General features: G+C 38.5%; 1 protein-coding gene across 4 annotated transcripts in view; it reads right to left on the bottom strand.

Annotated features, from left to right (window-relative positions):
- Nucleotides 1-17,059, bottom strand: part of SENP2 (SUMO specific peptidase 2) — a 34,023-nt gene that overhangs the window by 4,910 nt on the left and 12,054 nt on the right. For all 4 annotated transcript variants that reach the window (XM_032875574.1, XM_032875571.1, XM_032875570.1 and 1 more), the window contains 10 exons: nt 14,431-14,599; nt 12,550-12,653; nt 11,134-11,228; nt 10,652-10,703; nt 9,762-9,828; nt 7,993-8,169; nt 6,542-6,673; nt 5,083-5,286; nt 3,971-4,050; nt 474-558 (listed from right to left, as the gene is read on the bottom strand). In XM_032875574.1, coding sequence (XP_032731465.1) covers nt 474-558; nt 3,971-4,050; nt 5,083-5,286; nt 6,542-6,673; nt 7,993-8,169; nt 9,762-9,828; nt 10,652-10,703; nt 11,134-11,228; nt 12,550-12,653; nt 14,431-14,599 — 1,165 coding nt within the window. The remainder of the gene's footprint in view (nt 1-473; nt 559-3,970; nt 4,051-5,082; nt 5,287-6,541; nt 6,674-7,992; nt 8,170-9,761; nt 9,829-10,651; nt 10,704-11,133; nt 11,229-12,549; nt 12,654-14,430; nt 14,600-17,059) is intronic.

The raw sequence follows: 17,059 nt of genomic DNA, 5'->3' as shown, positions 1-17,059 counted from the left end.
GGAAGCAGATGAGTTGTGCGGCACGGGCATGGGCCAGGGCCAGGGAGGAACTGGAGGGAAGGGTTCCCAAGGGGCATAAGGAAGCTCTTGGGGTGATGGGCATCTTCATTATCATGAGTGTGATGATGGTTTCACATGTATATACCTATGTGAAAACTTGTCCAACGCACTTTTCTTATGTCAACTGCACCTCAGTAAAGATCTTAAAAAAAGAGAGAGAGTCGGATGCTTAAGCAACTGAGCCACCCAGGTGCCCCAGCGTATTTAAACAAGAAATATAGGCTAAGAAGCAGATATCTTGGTGAAATGAATTTCTAAAGATTTAGAAGTAGATAATTCTTAAGACATATACTTCAAGAGAATGCATGCCTAAGGGTTATGAGTGAGAGAGGGGCGGGAGGAAGCCAAGTCCACACAATACGCCAGTCAGTAAATACAACAAAGCACTTCAAATACAAATGATCGTCACTTACATGTGGCTTCATGCTGTAGTGGGTCCACTCTAAAAGATTCAGATCAATATTCCTTTTGGTCTTACTTTCATCCTGTAAATACTGACTAAAAAAACAACAAAGAAGGAATATATTGATGAATCCCTGCAGAGACTTACCATTATGATTACAGACGGGCTACTCTCCAATTCATCTTCACTAGCTTTTTTAAAAATGTGATTGCTTGGGTTTTTAATATTTTTCCTGCTTACAAAAAATGTACATGCTGAGGTGCCTGGGTGGCTCAGAGGGTTAAGCCTCTGCCTTCGGCTCAGGTCATGATCTCAGGGTCCTGGGATCGAGCCCCACATCGGGCTCTCTGCTGGGCAGGGAGCCTGCTTCCCCCTCTCTCTGCCTGCCTCTCTGCCTACTTGTGATCTCTCTCTCTCTCTGTCAAATAAATATGTTTTTTTAAAGTACATGCTTTAGAAAATTAAAACCTGTAAAATGTAAAAGGCAAAAGACCTCTTAATAGCCATCCAGCAGTAATTACTAATAAGTTCGCTACGTATTCTTCTAGTTCTCCACTCCTCACAATTTAAAAACATAAACTTTATTTTAAAAAGTACTTCAAGGGGCGCTGGGTGGCTCAGTGGGTTGAAGCCTCTGCCTTCGGCTCAGGTCATGATCTCAGGGTCCTGAGATTGAGCCCCACATCGGCCTCTCTGCTCAGCGGGGAGCCTGCTTTCTCCTCTCTCTTTGCCTGCCTCTCCATCTACTTGTGATCTCTGTCTGTCAAATAAATAAATAAATAAATCTTAAAAATAAAATAAAATAAAAAGTACTTCATTGCACTACTTGCTTTTTCTCACTTAAAAATGGATATAGGGGCACCTGGGTGGCTCAGTGGGTTAAAGCCTCTGCCTTCGGCTCAGGTCATGATCCCAGGGTCCTGGGATCGAGCCCCGCATCGGGCTCTCTGCTCAGCGGGGAGCCTGCTTTCTCCTCTCTCTCTGCCTGCCTCTCTGTCTACTTGTGATCTCTGTCAAATAAATAAAATCTTTAAAAAAAAAAATGTGGGGCGATGGGTGAAACAGGTAAAGGGGATTAAGAACACACTTACTGTGATGTGCACTGATTACATACAATGCTCTGTAATGGCTGAATCACTGTATTGACTACATTGTACACCTGAGCCTAATATAACGCTGTATGTTAACTAAACCAGAAGTTAAAATAAGAAAAGATCTAAAACAGAAAGTACCTATACTTGTGAGCACAGCATAACTAGAGTTGTCAAATTACTAAATTACATACCCAAAACTAGTATAACATTGTGTGTCAACTACACTTCAATTAAAAATTAAAGTGAGTATAAAATAAGACAACTGGCCTAGAATCCCCCCCACAAAAAAAGCCTTTGCCATGAAAAGCGAAAAAAGGATGACTATTCTAAGTTAGACTAAAGAGATATTATATCCACGTGTGAACTCTGACCGGCTTCCTGGATTAGGGAAAAAACTATAAAACATACCTGAGGAAATCAGAACATGAGCCAAAAATTACAAAGACTGCTAATATTCCTTTTTTTAAGATTAAATAATTTATTTGAGAGAGAGAGGGAGAAAGAATCTCTAGCAGACTCCCCACTAAGCGCAGAGCCCAACACGGCTAAGCACTAAATCCCACCACCCTGAGATCATGACCTTATCCAAAAGCAAGAGTCACATGTTCAACTGACTGAGCCACCCAGGTGCCTCTGATGGCTAATTTTCTTAAGTGTGATAATGACATTGTGATTACGTAAGGGAACTTCCTTGTTCCTAGGAGATAGAGATATATACTTAAGTATAGTTTATCCAGATCTTCAGAGGGTTATCAAATGTAAGCCAGGCATCTCTCTTCTCATCCTAACCTTCCCGTAAAGGCAACCGGTGCCTGGACTGCACCCTCAGTGGGAGAAATCCCGCCCCCGAGCGGGTGGAGGTGGAAACTGGCTCTTGGGAGGCAAGAATCTTAGATATTTCAAAGGTTTGTAGCCCTCTAAACCCAACAGACCGAAAGTCTTATTCCTTAGCACTATTTTCTCTTGTCATGGAGAAATTAAATTACATTTTTCTCTGAGTGGGGAGGTAATAATGGAAAAACAGGTTAAAAAAAAAAGCTAAACTAGGAGCATCAGGAAAGGGAGTGGGCTTCAGATCCCACAGAAGGGAGAGGGAGAAAGAAAAAGCAAAGAGTGAGGTGTGAAAGAAGTACAATTCTTTTGTACTCTATTATAATCAGGACACAAAACTCTGCTGTATGATTTCAGCGAGAACATGTCTATATATGTGATAATATGTATGTGTCTGTGCACATGTATATATGTGTGCATTTTATATACATCTTAAACAGAAAAGACTAGAAGGAAATAACAATTCAGTGTATCGTATAATTTTTTTTTTCAGGTCATTCAGAATTCTTTTTTTTTTTTTTTTTTTTTTTTATAAACATATATTTTTTTCCCCAGGGGTACAGGTCTGTGAATCACAGGTTTACACACTTCACAGCACTCACCATAGCACATACCCTCCCCAATGTCCATAACCCCACCCCCCCTCTCCCAACCCCCCTCCCCCCAGCAACCCTCAGTTTGTTTTGTGAGATTAAGAGTCACTTATGGTTTATCTCCCTCCCAGTCCCATCTTGCTTCATTTACTCTTCTCCTACCCCCTTAACCCCCTCGTATAATTTTTTAAACTTTCTTCTCTTTAAAGTTTCTATTCAAATAGTAAATAAAAAGGATCTTTTACACTAAGACAATACTGAAAAAGAGAGAACTGAACTAATTGTTATTAAAAACAAATATTCTTGTCATTCACTTAAGAGGTTCCTTACTAAAAAGTACCCTTATAAACTTATTCAAGTATCCTTACTAAAATTAAAAACGAGAACCCCCTTTTGCTTCCAGCGAGCAGAAGGGGTTCAAAACAGACTGCTCTTACTGAACTGCTTCCTCACTGTGAAATTCATGTCACCACTTTACACAGCTTAATAGTGGCTATGCTTTGAAGGCAGGTTTCTAGCAATTACTATTCGAAACAGTTGCCTACAAACCATAAGCTTTAACTTAAACGTTACCTCTTGGTTCTGAGATGAACCCAACTATCATGGAAAGCAGAGACATGAGCAGGTTTAAGAATTCGAGGAATAAGACCCGAGTTAACAGCTCTTCAGAACATTCAGAATAATGTGTCAATCCCAAAGAACCCTAATTCAAATCACAGGAGTCTAATAAGACATATTTTACATTACAATGCATGACAAACTTATTTCCAATGATGCTACTAAATAAAAATTCTCAGTTAAGATCAGATATTGGGGGGGGGGGGGTTTGACCAGAAGATGAATTCAAGTCAATTCCTGAACAACTGGGAGAATAACCTTTGCTCAACATTACACTACCAGCCACCAGAGCCGACCTGGATTAAACAGAAGATAGATCACCTAACAAGGGCATAATGACACAACAGTAAAGCTGTTCAGCCTTTACTTACAGGAGAATCTCACAGATCCTGTGGCCCTTTTGTCCCATAGAATCCAGATATTTAAGACACCTTTTTCTTAGGTCTATCACCTGTAATGGAAAAATACAACATCCAGAAACATCTTAACCAAAACAGAATTTTATTTCTAAAAGGAAGAGCACCTTTTAAAAAGTCAATACAAGTATCAACATAAATATATTTCTAAGACACATTTTTTTAATCTTATTTTTTTTAAAGATTTTATTTATTTATTTGACAGACAGAGATCACAAGTAGGCAGAGAGGCAGGCAGAGAGAGAGGAGGAAGCTGGCTCCCTGCTGAGCAGAGAGCCCGATGCGGGGCTCGATCCCAGAACCCCGGGATCATGACCTGAGCCGAAGTCAGAGGCTTTAACCCACTGAGCCACCCAGGCGCCCCTCTAAGACACATTTTTTAATAAAGTATCATATCATGAGATATGAGCTTCATTCTACAAAATTATATACTTCCAGTCCCAGGGAAAAGCCTAGAAACTTAACCAGCAAAACATTAGTCATCTTCTCAAAGTGATGAGATTTTTTTGTTCTTGTTTTTTTTTTCTTTATACCTTTACTTTTCTATAATAAAATGGTACCATCTTGTAAACAAAACTAAAGAAATCAAATAAAGAACTCATATGTGTATTAAAACTCTTTGCTGTTTTCCTGTATGCCATCTAGCTTTGTGTGAGATTATAATTTAATTTTTATATTTTTTTCACACTATTTTTTTTTTTAGATTTTTTATTTATTTATTTGACAGACAGAGATCACAAGTAGGCAGAGAGAGAGGAGGAAGCTCTCTGCTGAGCAGAGAGCCTGATGCGGGGCTCAAACCCAGGACCCCGGGACCATGACCTGAGCCGAAGGCAGAGTCTTTAACCACTGAGCCACCCAGGTGCCCCTGCGCTATTCTTTAAATTTAAATTCAGTTAATTGCCATATAGCTTTCTAAGTTGTTCAACTCAAGAACCAAGAAGGGACTCTATAGGGTATGCCTTTATATATACTAACGGATTTTTAATTGGACAGAAAAGGGTAGCCTTCCTTATTCAAGAAAACAGCCATTATACAGACTCCAACAATTAACCCTCTCAACTCACCACCAGGCTCCAATGTACCTTCCGATGAATAGGCACCAGAATAAGTTCCTGTTCAAAGAGATTGACCCCTTTGGTCCATCTTTTCACTGCCTGGTAACCACCAGACTTTAATTTGGGATAGAAAAAAGTACTGAATGCATGAAGTGCTGGATACCCTTGCTTTTTGTTTCTTTCCACCAGAAGATTCATGTAAAAATTAATGACCTGTAATACCAAGGGAATAAGCATCAGAACATGGCGAGTACATTACCAAAACTAAATTTCTACCTAATTAAATTAGGATGAATTAGAAAGTAAGAAGCTCCAGGAAAGGAAGGTACTAGAGATGGGGATGAAGGGACTGTATACAGCAGAATAAGGAAAAAAAAGAATGAATGCAAAATGGGAGGGCTTAAGGAGTAAAATTGTACTTTTGAAGCATGTGAGTAAAAGAGCCAAGGAACTCAAGGAGAAAGTCTTCAATAATGAAAAGGTGTACATAACTTCATCACATGAAAAAAATATGCAGAAATACTAACTAGAATTGAATTTTACTATTTATAAATTTTACTATATATAAAAAATATTAACTGGAAGAAAATACACCCAAATATTAGTATTTTTTTTATTTTTGAGTGGTGGCACTTTTGAATGGTATTTTTCTTTTACTTTTCCTGTACTTCCCAAATTTTCTATAATAAATATATAACATTTACAATGTAAAACAAAAACACTAGTTTTATAAGAATGTGTTTATATGTCATTAGTCTGGGGTAGGGAATAGGAAGGAGGGCAAAGGGGTAAAATGCAGGGACTTTGGGGAGTTAGGGAAAGGACCAGCTAAAATACGTGCAAGAACTAAGAGCTTGTTCTAGCTAACTATGTAAGGACACAAGATGACAGTTTGGCAAATTTTTATAGTTATCACTCCAAGAAAAAGAAACATTTTATAGATACATGTATGCACAGTGATCAATCTATCCCTTTACTACTGGAAAAATAAAAAGGCTCTTGTAAGAATTCCTCTAAACTAAGTATCACTTGCTGCTTCTTTCTATTCATCAGCTACACCCAAGGTTATAAAAATGTCACTGAAGAGGTGCCTGGCTGGCGGAGTCAGGAAAGCATGTGACTGACTCTTGATCTCGGGCTCATGAGTTCAAACCCCACACTGGGCACAGAGCTTACTTAAAAACAAATAAATAAAATAGTAAAAAAAAAAAAAAAAAAAGTCACTGAAGACTACTAGTAAATAAAGTGGAGGATGAAACAAAGCACCGATGCAGAAGAGGGACACATGGCCAATCAAAGGCATCAAAGAATCAGAACGGACCACCATTTTAACATTTGAGATGTTTCTGTTTTAAATGAAACTAAAAGCTGCTTTCCCAACCCCTTACAATCACGTAGAAATTGCTCTGGCTATAGATGGCAAATGGTTAAGCATAATGATAGAATTGGGGGGAAAAAAACAACTTACTTCATCATTGAGCCAGTGATAGTTCTTCAAGGTCTGGATGTCACCTCGAGTGATTCGCAGCTTGAAAGCGCTACTTAGGACCTCATCCTGTGGGCCATGACCTAGGGCATTACTGATTTCCCTTTCCATGTCCTGAATTAGAAAGTCCAGAGGTTGTATTTTAAATAGAACAACAATCAGATTTCAAGAGTCTGAGGCTAAAACAAGTTTTTCATCTCTACAGTACAAAGCAGTTTTACTAATAGTTATAAAAATGTTAGTTCAATTACCAGCTTCTGGAAACAATAATTTGATAATAATATTTACATTTAAAGTACAGTTTCAATTATCCCACTATCCTTTATTGAGCACTATGAGCCAAACATGGTACCAGACCCTTGAAGCACATCAGTAATCCTTGCTTGTGGGGAAAGTATTATTACCATTTTATAGAAGCAGGGAAGCTCAGAGAACTTAGGTTATGTGCTCAAAGTCAGACAGTTACTAAAAGGAAGAGCCTAGCATGAAACCCGGGGTGTCTAACTTTCCAGATTTTGCTCCTCTCACAATACTCTTTTAAGTATTTTCACAATACTCTTTAAGTATTTTCACGTTTCCTTATTTACCTACTAACCTTTTATTTAAAATCATCAAAGTAATAGAATTAGAACCCCTTGGAGATCATACTATACAGTTTGGACATGAAGGGAATAAGCAAACAGGGAGAAACTCTGGTCTACCAACTGAGTCCTCACTGAATAGATAGCTTCATTATTCCGAAGAATTATGCAGATAAATGCATATTTAAGCTACTGAGATGAATCTATAAACCCAACAGAAATTAGTTCCATTCAAATATTTTAAATCCTGCTTCCTCCACTGCTCACAACTGTGCCGTTTTATGGATCTCTCCACTTCCATGTCCAATATATAGTAAGTGCTCAACAGGTTCTCACTGCATAGGACTGACTGATTACCACCTACTAACACATCACTGGAAAAGGAGCCAAGATATAGGCTCACTTTTAAAATGAGAATTTTTAACTACCTTCACTTCCTTGGTGTTTCAAGTAAGTTTTCACTATTTTCAAATGCAATAATCAATGAAAGGGACATTTTAGTAAATAAGAATCACTTTTTAAAAATGCAATGAACTCATTCCTAATGCCAAACCCATACTATGAAACCCAAAATATTTGAAGAAAAATCTGCAAAGAACCCATTATATTCCAAGATATGTGACAAATATGTCTACTCACATTTGCTGAACATTAATCTGATCCCTTAGGCCACCTTCACAGATCACTAATGATCAATGTAGCCAGTGACTGGACAGCCCTTGGACCTGATTCCTCTCATACACTCGTCCCTAGCCTGGAGAAACTCCTCAAAATAAAACATGTGTTCAATTCTTGGTAACTAAAGTCATTTAAAAACATGCCTCTTATTCTGATCAACACAAGAAACAATACCTCTGTGAGTTCAAGAAGATCCTCCATCCTTTTATCCCTCTCTTTGCCTGAGCAATGTTTTTCTTTTGTCTCAAGTATTGACATTTTCCTCCTGAGTAAGCCATTGCTCCCACTGCCCAGGCGGAGTCGGGCTGACACCTCTTCGGATAGGTCAGGTTCCAGCTGGTGTCCCCTCCTCTGATCAAAAAAGTGTCTATATTCTATTGACATGTTTGATATTTACACATATAAATACACATAACACATGAAACACAGAACAGTGCCATTGTCCTGAGAGCTTTAGCGAATCTCCCAAGTAAGTGAAGGAGATTTTGTCTATCTGCCTGTCCCTGCAAGAGGAACAAAAAATGCTCGAGACCTAAGGTTCACAGGACACTTCAATTATAAACCATGAAACAGAACACTCATCACTCTCCCTGTAGGCAGCAAGAAAAGTCTTTTCAGTTCTCTTAGGCCAATGAAAAATAAGATGGTTATAAGACATTTTGAAGTGTTTTTTTTAAAAAGCAAAATCTATGACCCACAATCCTATCACTTGGAATAAAGTACTACTATCCTTATAATAAGTAAACTTGATCCATTTCATTTTTTTAAAGGAATTACTTACTACAGAAAAATGTACAAACATTTACGTACCACCTGATCTTTGTAAAATGAACACATATATAAGCACCATTCAGGTCAGCAAATAGAACTCTGCCAGCATTCCAGAAACTCTGACAATATCCTTCCTTATTGTGACCCTATGTGACCTTAAATAGTGAATTTAAGACACTGAGTAGCCCAACTTTTAAAATTAATTAACTGAGTTAGCAAGAGAGCTTCAGACGAGAACCACACTAGTGTCCAGAGGCCGAGCCAGTACTCTTCTCTCTAGTTCATGGCCAGGGATCCCGGCCCTAGGAAACCAGCAGCTGCTGGCTCCAGACAGCAGAGCCTTCAGGTTGGCACTGAGAGAAGCACCAGGTAGTCTTTAGCCAGGTTTCAAATATACTCCCTCTCTGTGCTCTCTCAGCCATAATTTCCCTCTTTCACAGCTGGTGTTCCACAGGCGAAAAACAGTAACTCTATATAAAAGGCTTCACTACAAATGACTGGGAACAGGGATGTTCGGAGACCTACACTCAACCTACATAGCGGTCTAATGGGAGAAGAAAAATCTGATTGAAGAGGTACTTCACATAAAGCAGCACCCTAAATTTTGGTATTTCTATGTATCTAAAACATGAAATAATCTAAAACCTCAAGTTTGCCTTTAATTTAGAAATGTATTTCTTTTGGATACAGGCTGTTTAGCAAAACACTCTGCTATTATTTAAAAGGTTGGTATTGTTATGGAGACCACAGAACACTTTTTATTCCAGTACTTACATCGAAAAATGTAAAATCCAATTAAGCATAAGATCGCTAAATTTTGAAATAAATCTGAGCTCCTGACTCTCAAAAGGTCCTGAACATATCTTTCCTAGAAACCATATGGTTTTTTAAAATTCTCCAAAAGAAGCCAGGTACTACAGATGAGGGTTGGGATGGATACAAGTTGGTCTCTCTTACAAAAACAGTGGCTACTATACAGAGGTAAAAATCTGGGAATTCAGAAGGAAGCCAAAAGTTGTATATCTTCAATCCCTGCTGCTTTTTCAAAGAAAATGATCAAATTAGAAATCAAAGTAATATTTTTCATCTTTCTTTTCATGAACACCAATATTTTAACACAGATCAGGTGAAAGAGTAAAACAACATAAAATTTAACTAGAGTTTCCACTTACACCTTCATTTTCAAGTCTGATTCCAACTGTCCTCTCTGTATCAGAAATTTTCCCCTTTGAACAACACCTGAGGAAAAATATTGGGAGAGTATAGGCTGGATAATTTTAACTGGCACACATGAGACTAATTTTAGAAATAAGAGTTAATAATTTGTCAACAAAAACCACCTTGAGTTTATCTAGTCTTCTAAACCAAGGGTCAGCTAAGTTTTTTTGAAAAGGGTCAGAGAATAAATATTTTGGGCTTTGCAAATCTTACAGGTTTTGTTTTTTGTTGGTGTTGTTTTTTCTTTTTAAGTAACCGGTATGTTGAATTTGGGGGGGCCCAAAGTCATGACTCTAAGGAACCCAAGATCAAGAGTCACATGCTCTACAGACTGAGTCAGCCAGGTGCCCCAAATCTTACAGCTTTTGTCACATCTTCTCAACTTCCATCAGAGATTAAAAACAGCCAAACAGTATATAAATGAATCAGTGTGAATCTGTTCTAATAAAGCTTTACTTAAAAAAATAGGCAGGTGGATCAGATTTGGACAAAGGCCATAGCTTACCCCAAACTCTTCTATAACTATCATCCAAAATCCTAAAGACACACAGAACTGCCTTCACTGTTCTTATACTAGGGGTGCTAATGTCTACAGATACCCACTGCAACCACACTCCTATCCAAGTAGCATCTGCATCTCCCAACCCCTAATGCCCAGAGCATAAGGGCACCCTCCGAGCTAGGGTGGGCATCTAACACAATAGCTACCCGTGTACCCATTTTTGCTGACTAGCTACCAGAGCTAAGGAGAATTTAGAATTCTTTAGACATAGTTATTCATCAATATAGCTTATGAAGAAAATAATGGATCAAAAGAAAACTTAGAATGAACTGAACCATGTACCTCTTCTCAGTTCTCACTGAGCATAAAGGTCCCCTTGTTTCAACAACTCTGTCTGTGAAGATGATAAAGAAAAGATTAAATGTTTCCTTCTTTAATCAATAATACAGCTGGAGTTTCAACTTACACAGTTTCCAAAGTATCAAGACATTTACTTATCATTTAGTGCCATTTAGTGAATAGCTAGTGGAGAAATATAAAGAAATTAATAAAATAAATATTAAGAAATTAATTTTAGGCTCACAAAATACTTGCTTAGGTAGAAGCTAGGAATAATAATCAAGAGTTATCTTATGAATCTGCTTCGTCCTGAAATAGCCTTTTTACTAAACTACTTATACTGGATAAGCCCAAGTCAAAGCCCTGGGGTCTCACAATGTTTCAAACTTTGGTACGCCATCTTTCACTAGGACGTCATTTCTCAGTTTCATGTGCACGTGAACGAAGGTCAGTATACGGAGATAGGGCTAGATCTGGGAACTCACATTGTTTTGGAACAAACTGAGTTGTTCTGACTCCGTGACTTTGCTCGTCCCCCCAGCCTTTGGTCTTTAATGTGTCCATCTGACTTCTTTGAGAGCTTAGGAACACAAAAAGTGAAGAAGGTCAGATACAAAAGGAAAGTCTACCATAAATATTACCTCCATCTGACAAGTTCCTTGAAACAGGGCTTACTGATTACCCTGTAACATCAAATTAGGAGAGGATGCAACATAGCACCATCTGGGACTGGGATACAAGGAGTGTAAGCCTGATGCTAATATTTTAGTCAAGTTACCCTAACCTCCAGTTTCAATGTTGGTAAAATTAGATGTTCTCAATCCCCAGCACCATCTCAACCAAACAACCTCAGTATGACAAAACTCAAGTTGAAAGATGAAATATTTAGAATGACATAATGAAATGGACCCTAAAACAATACAATAAAACCAGGGATGTAAATAGCAAAATAGTCTGAGGATTTTGCCAACATGACAGGAGCAAAAGCCCGTGAAGCATATTGCTGCTTCCAACAGGGGCCAGTCAAAACAGAGAAAATATTAACATTCTGCCTGAGTAAACGATTTGAAAAAAAAAAAGAAAGAAAAAAAAAACCTCAACAAAAGTTAAAATTCCTAGACAAATAATCTTTTGCTATTGTACATTCAACAAGCTAGACAGCCTTGTGACTTTTACCTTCAACTTGCCATTACATAATTTCCAGGATCCCCCAACCCCCGCCATGTATTCTCATACCACTTGTTAGAATTCTCCTGTGTGCCTCAATCTTGTACTCACATATTTTTTGTCCCTTTTTCACAGGTGAATATAAAGCCAGACATCAGCGCCTTCTGCTACTGTCATCTTTTGCCCAAAGCATTAGAATATTTAACAAGAAGTCTTATGAAGAAAATCTTCTATAACCTGGGGCAACTTTAATCTTACTTTTAATGTGGAGGACTTCCAATAATGCAAAAATGCATTTGCTGACATGCCACAGAAACTGTGTGTATATCAGAGAGAAAGGCTAGGGGTGAGAGAGAGGGAGAACTGGGCAGGAAAGGAGAAGGAGGGGGAAAGAGACAGAAAAAGACAAGAGACTAAGGGAAATGTGTATGCTGGAGGGGCTGAAAACACTCTGCTCCCTCAGAACTTGATTTCCACCTATAATTCTACTTTTCTATATCAGAGTTTCAAGAGTTCACGTGAGCAAAAGATCCTAAAGCTAACAGAAAAATCTATTTTGTAAAACCACTGTGCTCTCTGTATCTTATTACTAGATACGCTGTTGAGGCAAACTATAAGGCTAGTTCTCTCAATGTAAACCTCTTTTTTCAACAAAGCCTTTCTCATGAATCCCCTCTCCAAAAATAAGGAAAAAGATGTGTGGCAAAGCATTTACTTTGTTAGCTCATTTTTACCTGTGGTAAGAAGGAGCTACCGGAGGAACAGAGTTTCCATGACCACCTTCTTTAAGTCGCTCCAGTAACCTTCGGTATTTCTCTCTTTCCTCTTTTTGAACACCCTAAATAAAAGAAAGGATGTCATTTAAGTTTTAACACATTAAAGCTATCATTAAATCATAAACAGAGACCAAGAGGTCAAATGCAGCCCACAGATGTGTTTTATTTGCCAGCACTTTTTAAATTTCTTCAATTACCAATTTTATAAATTTGAAAAGAAAAATCTAAAAATCTGCCCTCTTTCAGAAAACTGAATGGACAATCTGGAGCTGGGTAGGGCTATTTTCCTTAGCTGGGCCACTCGCTCCAGCCCACCCCACTCATTTATGTTATCTGCTAGACTCTGATGGCATCTGGGGTTTTGACAGTTTTTGTCAACCACAAAAAACTCAACAGAAATAATCCACCTGCGTATTCAGAACATTCAGGTTCCAAAATGGATCTGGTCTCATCAGGGTCACCAATGACTTCCACCACCAGAGCAAGCAGACACTTCCTCAGCCCTTACGTCACTTGACCTCTCTCTCTCCAACACCTCACCCTGCTGACCTCCCTTTGCCTTCCTAGACAATACACTCCTGATTTCTGATCTTCTCCGTCTCCATTGCCAATTATTTCTTCTGCCTGCCCTCAAATGCCGATGGTCTGCCCATTATCTCTTCTCTCACACTACATTCTCTCCCTGAGTAACTCTCTAGCTCCCCTGATTTGTCAAACACCAATATACAGAAGATTCAGAAATGTATTTCTAACCCTGCCTTCTTCTCATTTCTCCAATCACCTATATCCAAGAGTCTATGAGACAGGTCTTCTTGAATGTTTCACAGGCACTTTAAACAATGTCCAAAACTAAAGTCATCATCTTCCCACTAAACACATAGGGTATCTTTGCCAGGGACACATATTTATCCAAGACTGAAATCTGAGACTCGGGCTCTTCTAACTTTATATTATCCTTACCCAATGAACATGGACTCGCTAATATTACCGTTAATATTTCTAGAATATATCCTGTATATACCCTAAATTTTTGCTCAGCCCCATCTCTGATTTCTCATCTAAGAGATACTGAAGCCTACTTCAGTCTGTTCCTCTCTCTGCTTGCCTCTGTTGATTACAACTATTTAGGTACAAGATCCTAGGGGACAAAGACCACATTTTATTCAATTTTTGAATTGCTGACAACGAGCACAACACCTGGACCTCCAATAACTCTCTGACCAACGAAACTAAATGGCTCAGAAAACCATCTGGCAAACTGTAATAGGTGATGGTCCTGGGAAATACCAAGTACAGGAATAATTCTAAATTCTCCTAGAATAAGCAAAGATCTCAGGAGAGAAGTAAAAAGAAGACTGTTGATGAAGATATCACACTAAGTGCCCTGAAAAAGGGAAAAGTGGGCAGTTCACTGTTTAATTCTCTTACGCAGTCACAGTTATGCCTTATAAAAGAAACAAGTTAGTAGAAGAATTCAAATACCCAAAAGGAACAGAAACTTCTCTTTCCCTAGCATGATTCCTTTCTGTCCTATGGCGAAAAAAAATCTGAAAATTGATTAACTATGTATTTATACAGTATCTCCAGAAGGGTACATACAAGTATATCAGTGGTTACTTGCTAACCATCAGACAGGGTCGTAGGGTCAGGTACTGGAAGGGAGACTGGGAAATTTACAGTCACTGGACACCTTTCCATCCCTTTTGAACTCTGTATCCCAGTACACTTATTACTGATTCCCTGGGAAATTCATAAACTATTTTTCAAACTATTTTAAAACTATTTTTAAAACTATATTTTTAACTATTTTAAACTATTTTTTAAGCTAAAAGGGCTTACCTCCTCCACGGTACAGTGGGGACGCCTCAGACCCTTGCCACCCTCTTCAGAAATCATCTCTGTTACAACCTGTTCCTGAGGCTTCCAGGTTAAGGAACTCTCTGAAGGGCCTTTGCTATGACGACGGCCACCTGGTCTTCTGTTATACCCCTCTGAGTTCAAAGTAAAACTGCAAGACAGAAAAAAAGAAAAGAAAAAGTTACTAACAAACTCCTTAAATTGCTGAAATTTAAGCTCCCAGAACAACCTGTGATTAAGCTATCTGTCTGAGGTTAAGCCTGCTCTTGTCAAATCAGACAACTACCTGCCATTCACAAAAGTTAAATCTATCTCTAGACCAGAGGGCACCCCCTCCATTATGGAATGTCTGTCTGCGGTCACCAGGACTGCCACACGAAAGCCTCTGCCTTCTTCTTCGTGCCCAACTGTCCAACCACAATTCTGGATTTAGCTCTCCTGTGACATACACCCTCCTCTGGTGCTACACTTTTCCTTTAGTCACCTGGCACCACTGGAATTAATTACTGGTGTCATTATTTAATGTGTACAACCCACACTAAACTTTAAATTCCATGAAAACAGAGATTACATCCTTTCACTATTGTATCCTAGTACAGAATCTAGGCCAAATGGCACTCAGTAATTATCTCCTGAATGCTACATTAATAACCATTAAAGAAATGGAAGCCATGAAGCCCCCACCTAGTCCTTGTTGCTGCTGACAGAGCCTGCCTCTCCTGCACTTACCAATAATGTGTCAAACTGGTGTCTCACCCACCTTGATGTGATTTTTTATTTTTTTAAGATTTCATTTATTTGACAGAGACAGAGAGACAGCCAGAGAGGAACATAAGCAGGGGGAGTAGGAGAGGGAGAAGCAGGCCCCCCACAGAGCAGGGAGCCCGATGGGGGCTCCATCCCAGGACCCAGGGATCATGACCTGAGCTGAAGGTAGACACTTAACGACTGAGCCACTCAGGCACCCCTGATGCAATGTTTTCAAAAGGTTAAACCACCAATGTAGTATTTTTACCAAAACAAACAAACAAACAAAGCAAACAGAACTGCATAATCTTGAACAAGTAATGAGTAAACATCAGACAAAATTAGAGAACATTCTACGAAAGAAATACCTTCTACTCTTTAAAAATATCCATGCCATCAAAGATAAAGAAAGGCTAGGGAACTGTTCCAGATTAAAGAAGACCAAAAAGACATGAAAATTAAATGTACTACATGATCCTGCACTGAATCCTGGACCAGAAAAAAATCCTCTCTATAATGGAAAAATTTAAATGAGATTACATAATAGTATTGTATCACGTTATATTTTCTGATTTTGCTTATCTATGATTATGTAAGTGAATGTCCTCACGTTTAAGAAATAAACACACTCAGGGGCGCCTGGGTGGTTCAGTGGGTTAAAGCCTCTGCCTTCAGTTCAGGTCATGATCCCAGAGTCCTGGGATCGAGCCCCTCATCAGGCTCTCTGCTCAGCAGGAAGCCTGCTCCCCGCCCCCACGCCCGCACCCTCTGCCTACTTGTGATCTCTGTCAAATAAATAAATAAAATCTTTAAAAAAAATCTCTTATAAAAAAAAGAAACCCACTCATGCACTTATGATTAAAGGGACAGGAGTCTAAGAGTCTCAAATGTTTCAGAAAAAAATTCAGGTATATATGACAGAGCAGGAAGCAAATATGGAAAATGGTAACAACTGATGAATCTGGGTCAAATGTACTCATTTGCAGAGTTTTAAATACATGAAGACAATACTGACATAACTAGATGGAGAAATAGACAAATCCATAATTATAAAATATCAACACTCCTCATTTATCAATCAGCAAAAAAATAGAAAATCAGTAAGACCTGTAAAACATCATCAGCCAACTTGACCTGTGTGGCAATTATAAAACATTCCACCACCAACAACAGAATACATATTCTTTTCAAGTGCACGCTGAACATTACCCAGACAGACCATATTCTAGGACATAAAACAGATATTAACACATTCTAAAGAACCGAAATATACTACAGCGTATCATCTAACTCTAATGGAATTAAACAAGAAATAACAAAATGATACTTGTTCATACTTTCTCTCTTAGCCCTACAATCAGCTATTTATCCAACTCCAAAGAGGCTGCTTTTCAGTTAATGTTAATGTCTTAAACAGGAATGGAGGGCCAAACATAACCAGATATTTGAACAAAGACTCTAATACTGAAAGATAACTTCATCCCCATGTTCACCTAAGCATTATTTACCACAGCCAAGACATGGAAGCAAGCTAAGTGTCCATCGATAGATGAGTGGATAGAGAAAATACACATTGAAATGAAATGTTACTCAACCATAAAAAAGAAGGAAATCCTGCCATTTGGAAAAACACAGATGGACCCTGAGGGTATGCTGTTAAGTGAAATAAGACAAAGACAAATATGATTCACTTATATGTGGAATCAAAAACGCAAATAAAGCCAAACTCATAGGTACAAACCTCCAGTTATCAAATCAGTAAGTCATAGGATGTAATGCACACCACGGTGACTACACTTAATACTATCATGTTGTATATTTGAAAGTTACTGAAAGAGCCGATCTTTAAAGTTCTCATCACAAG

This window comes from Lontra canadensis, unplaced genomic scaffold, assembly GCF_010015895.1.
Source record: "Lontra canadensis isolate GAN:19392208 unplaced genomic scaffold, GSC_riverotter_1.0 scaffold56, whole genome shotgun sequence".
NCBI lineage: Eukaryota > Metazoa > Chordata > Mammalia > Carnivora > Mustelidae > Lontra > Lontra canadensis.
Note: the sequence above shows the minus strand (reverse complement) of the source record. Positions and strands in the feature narration are given on the sequence as shown.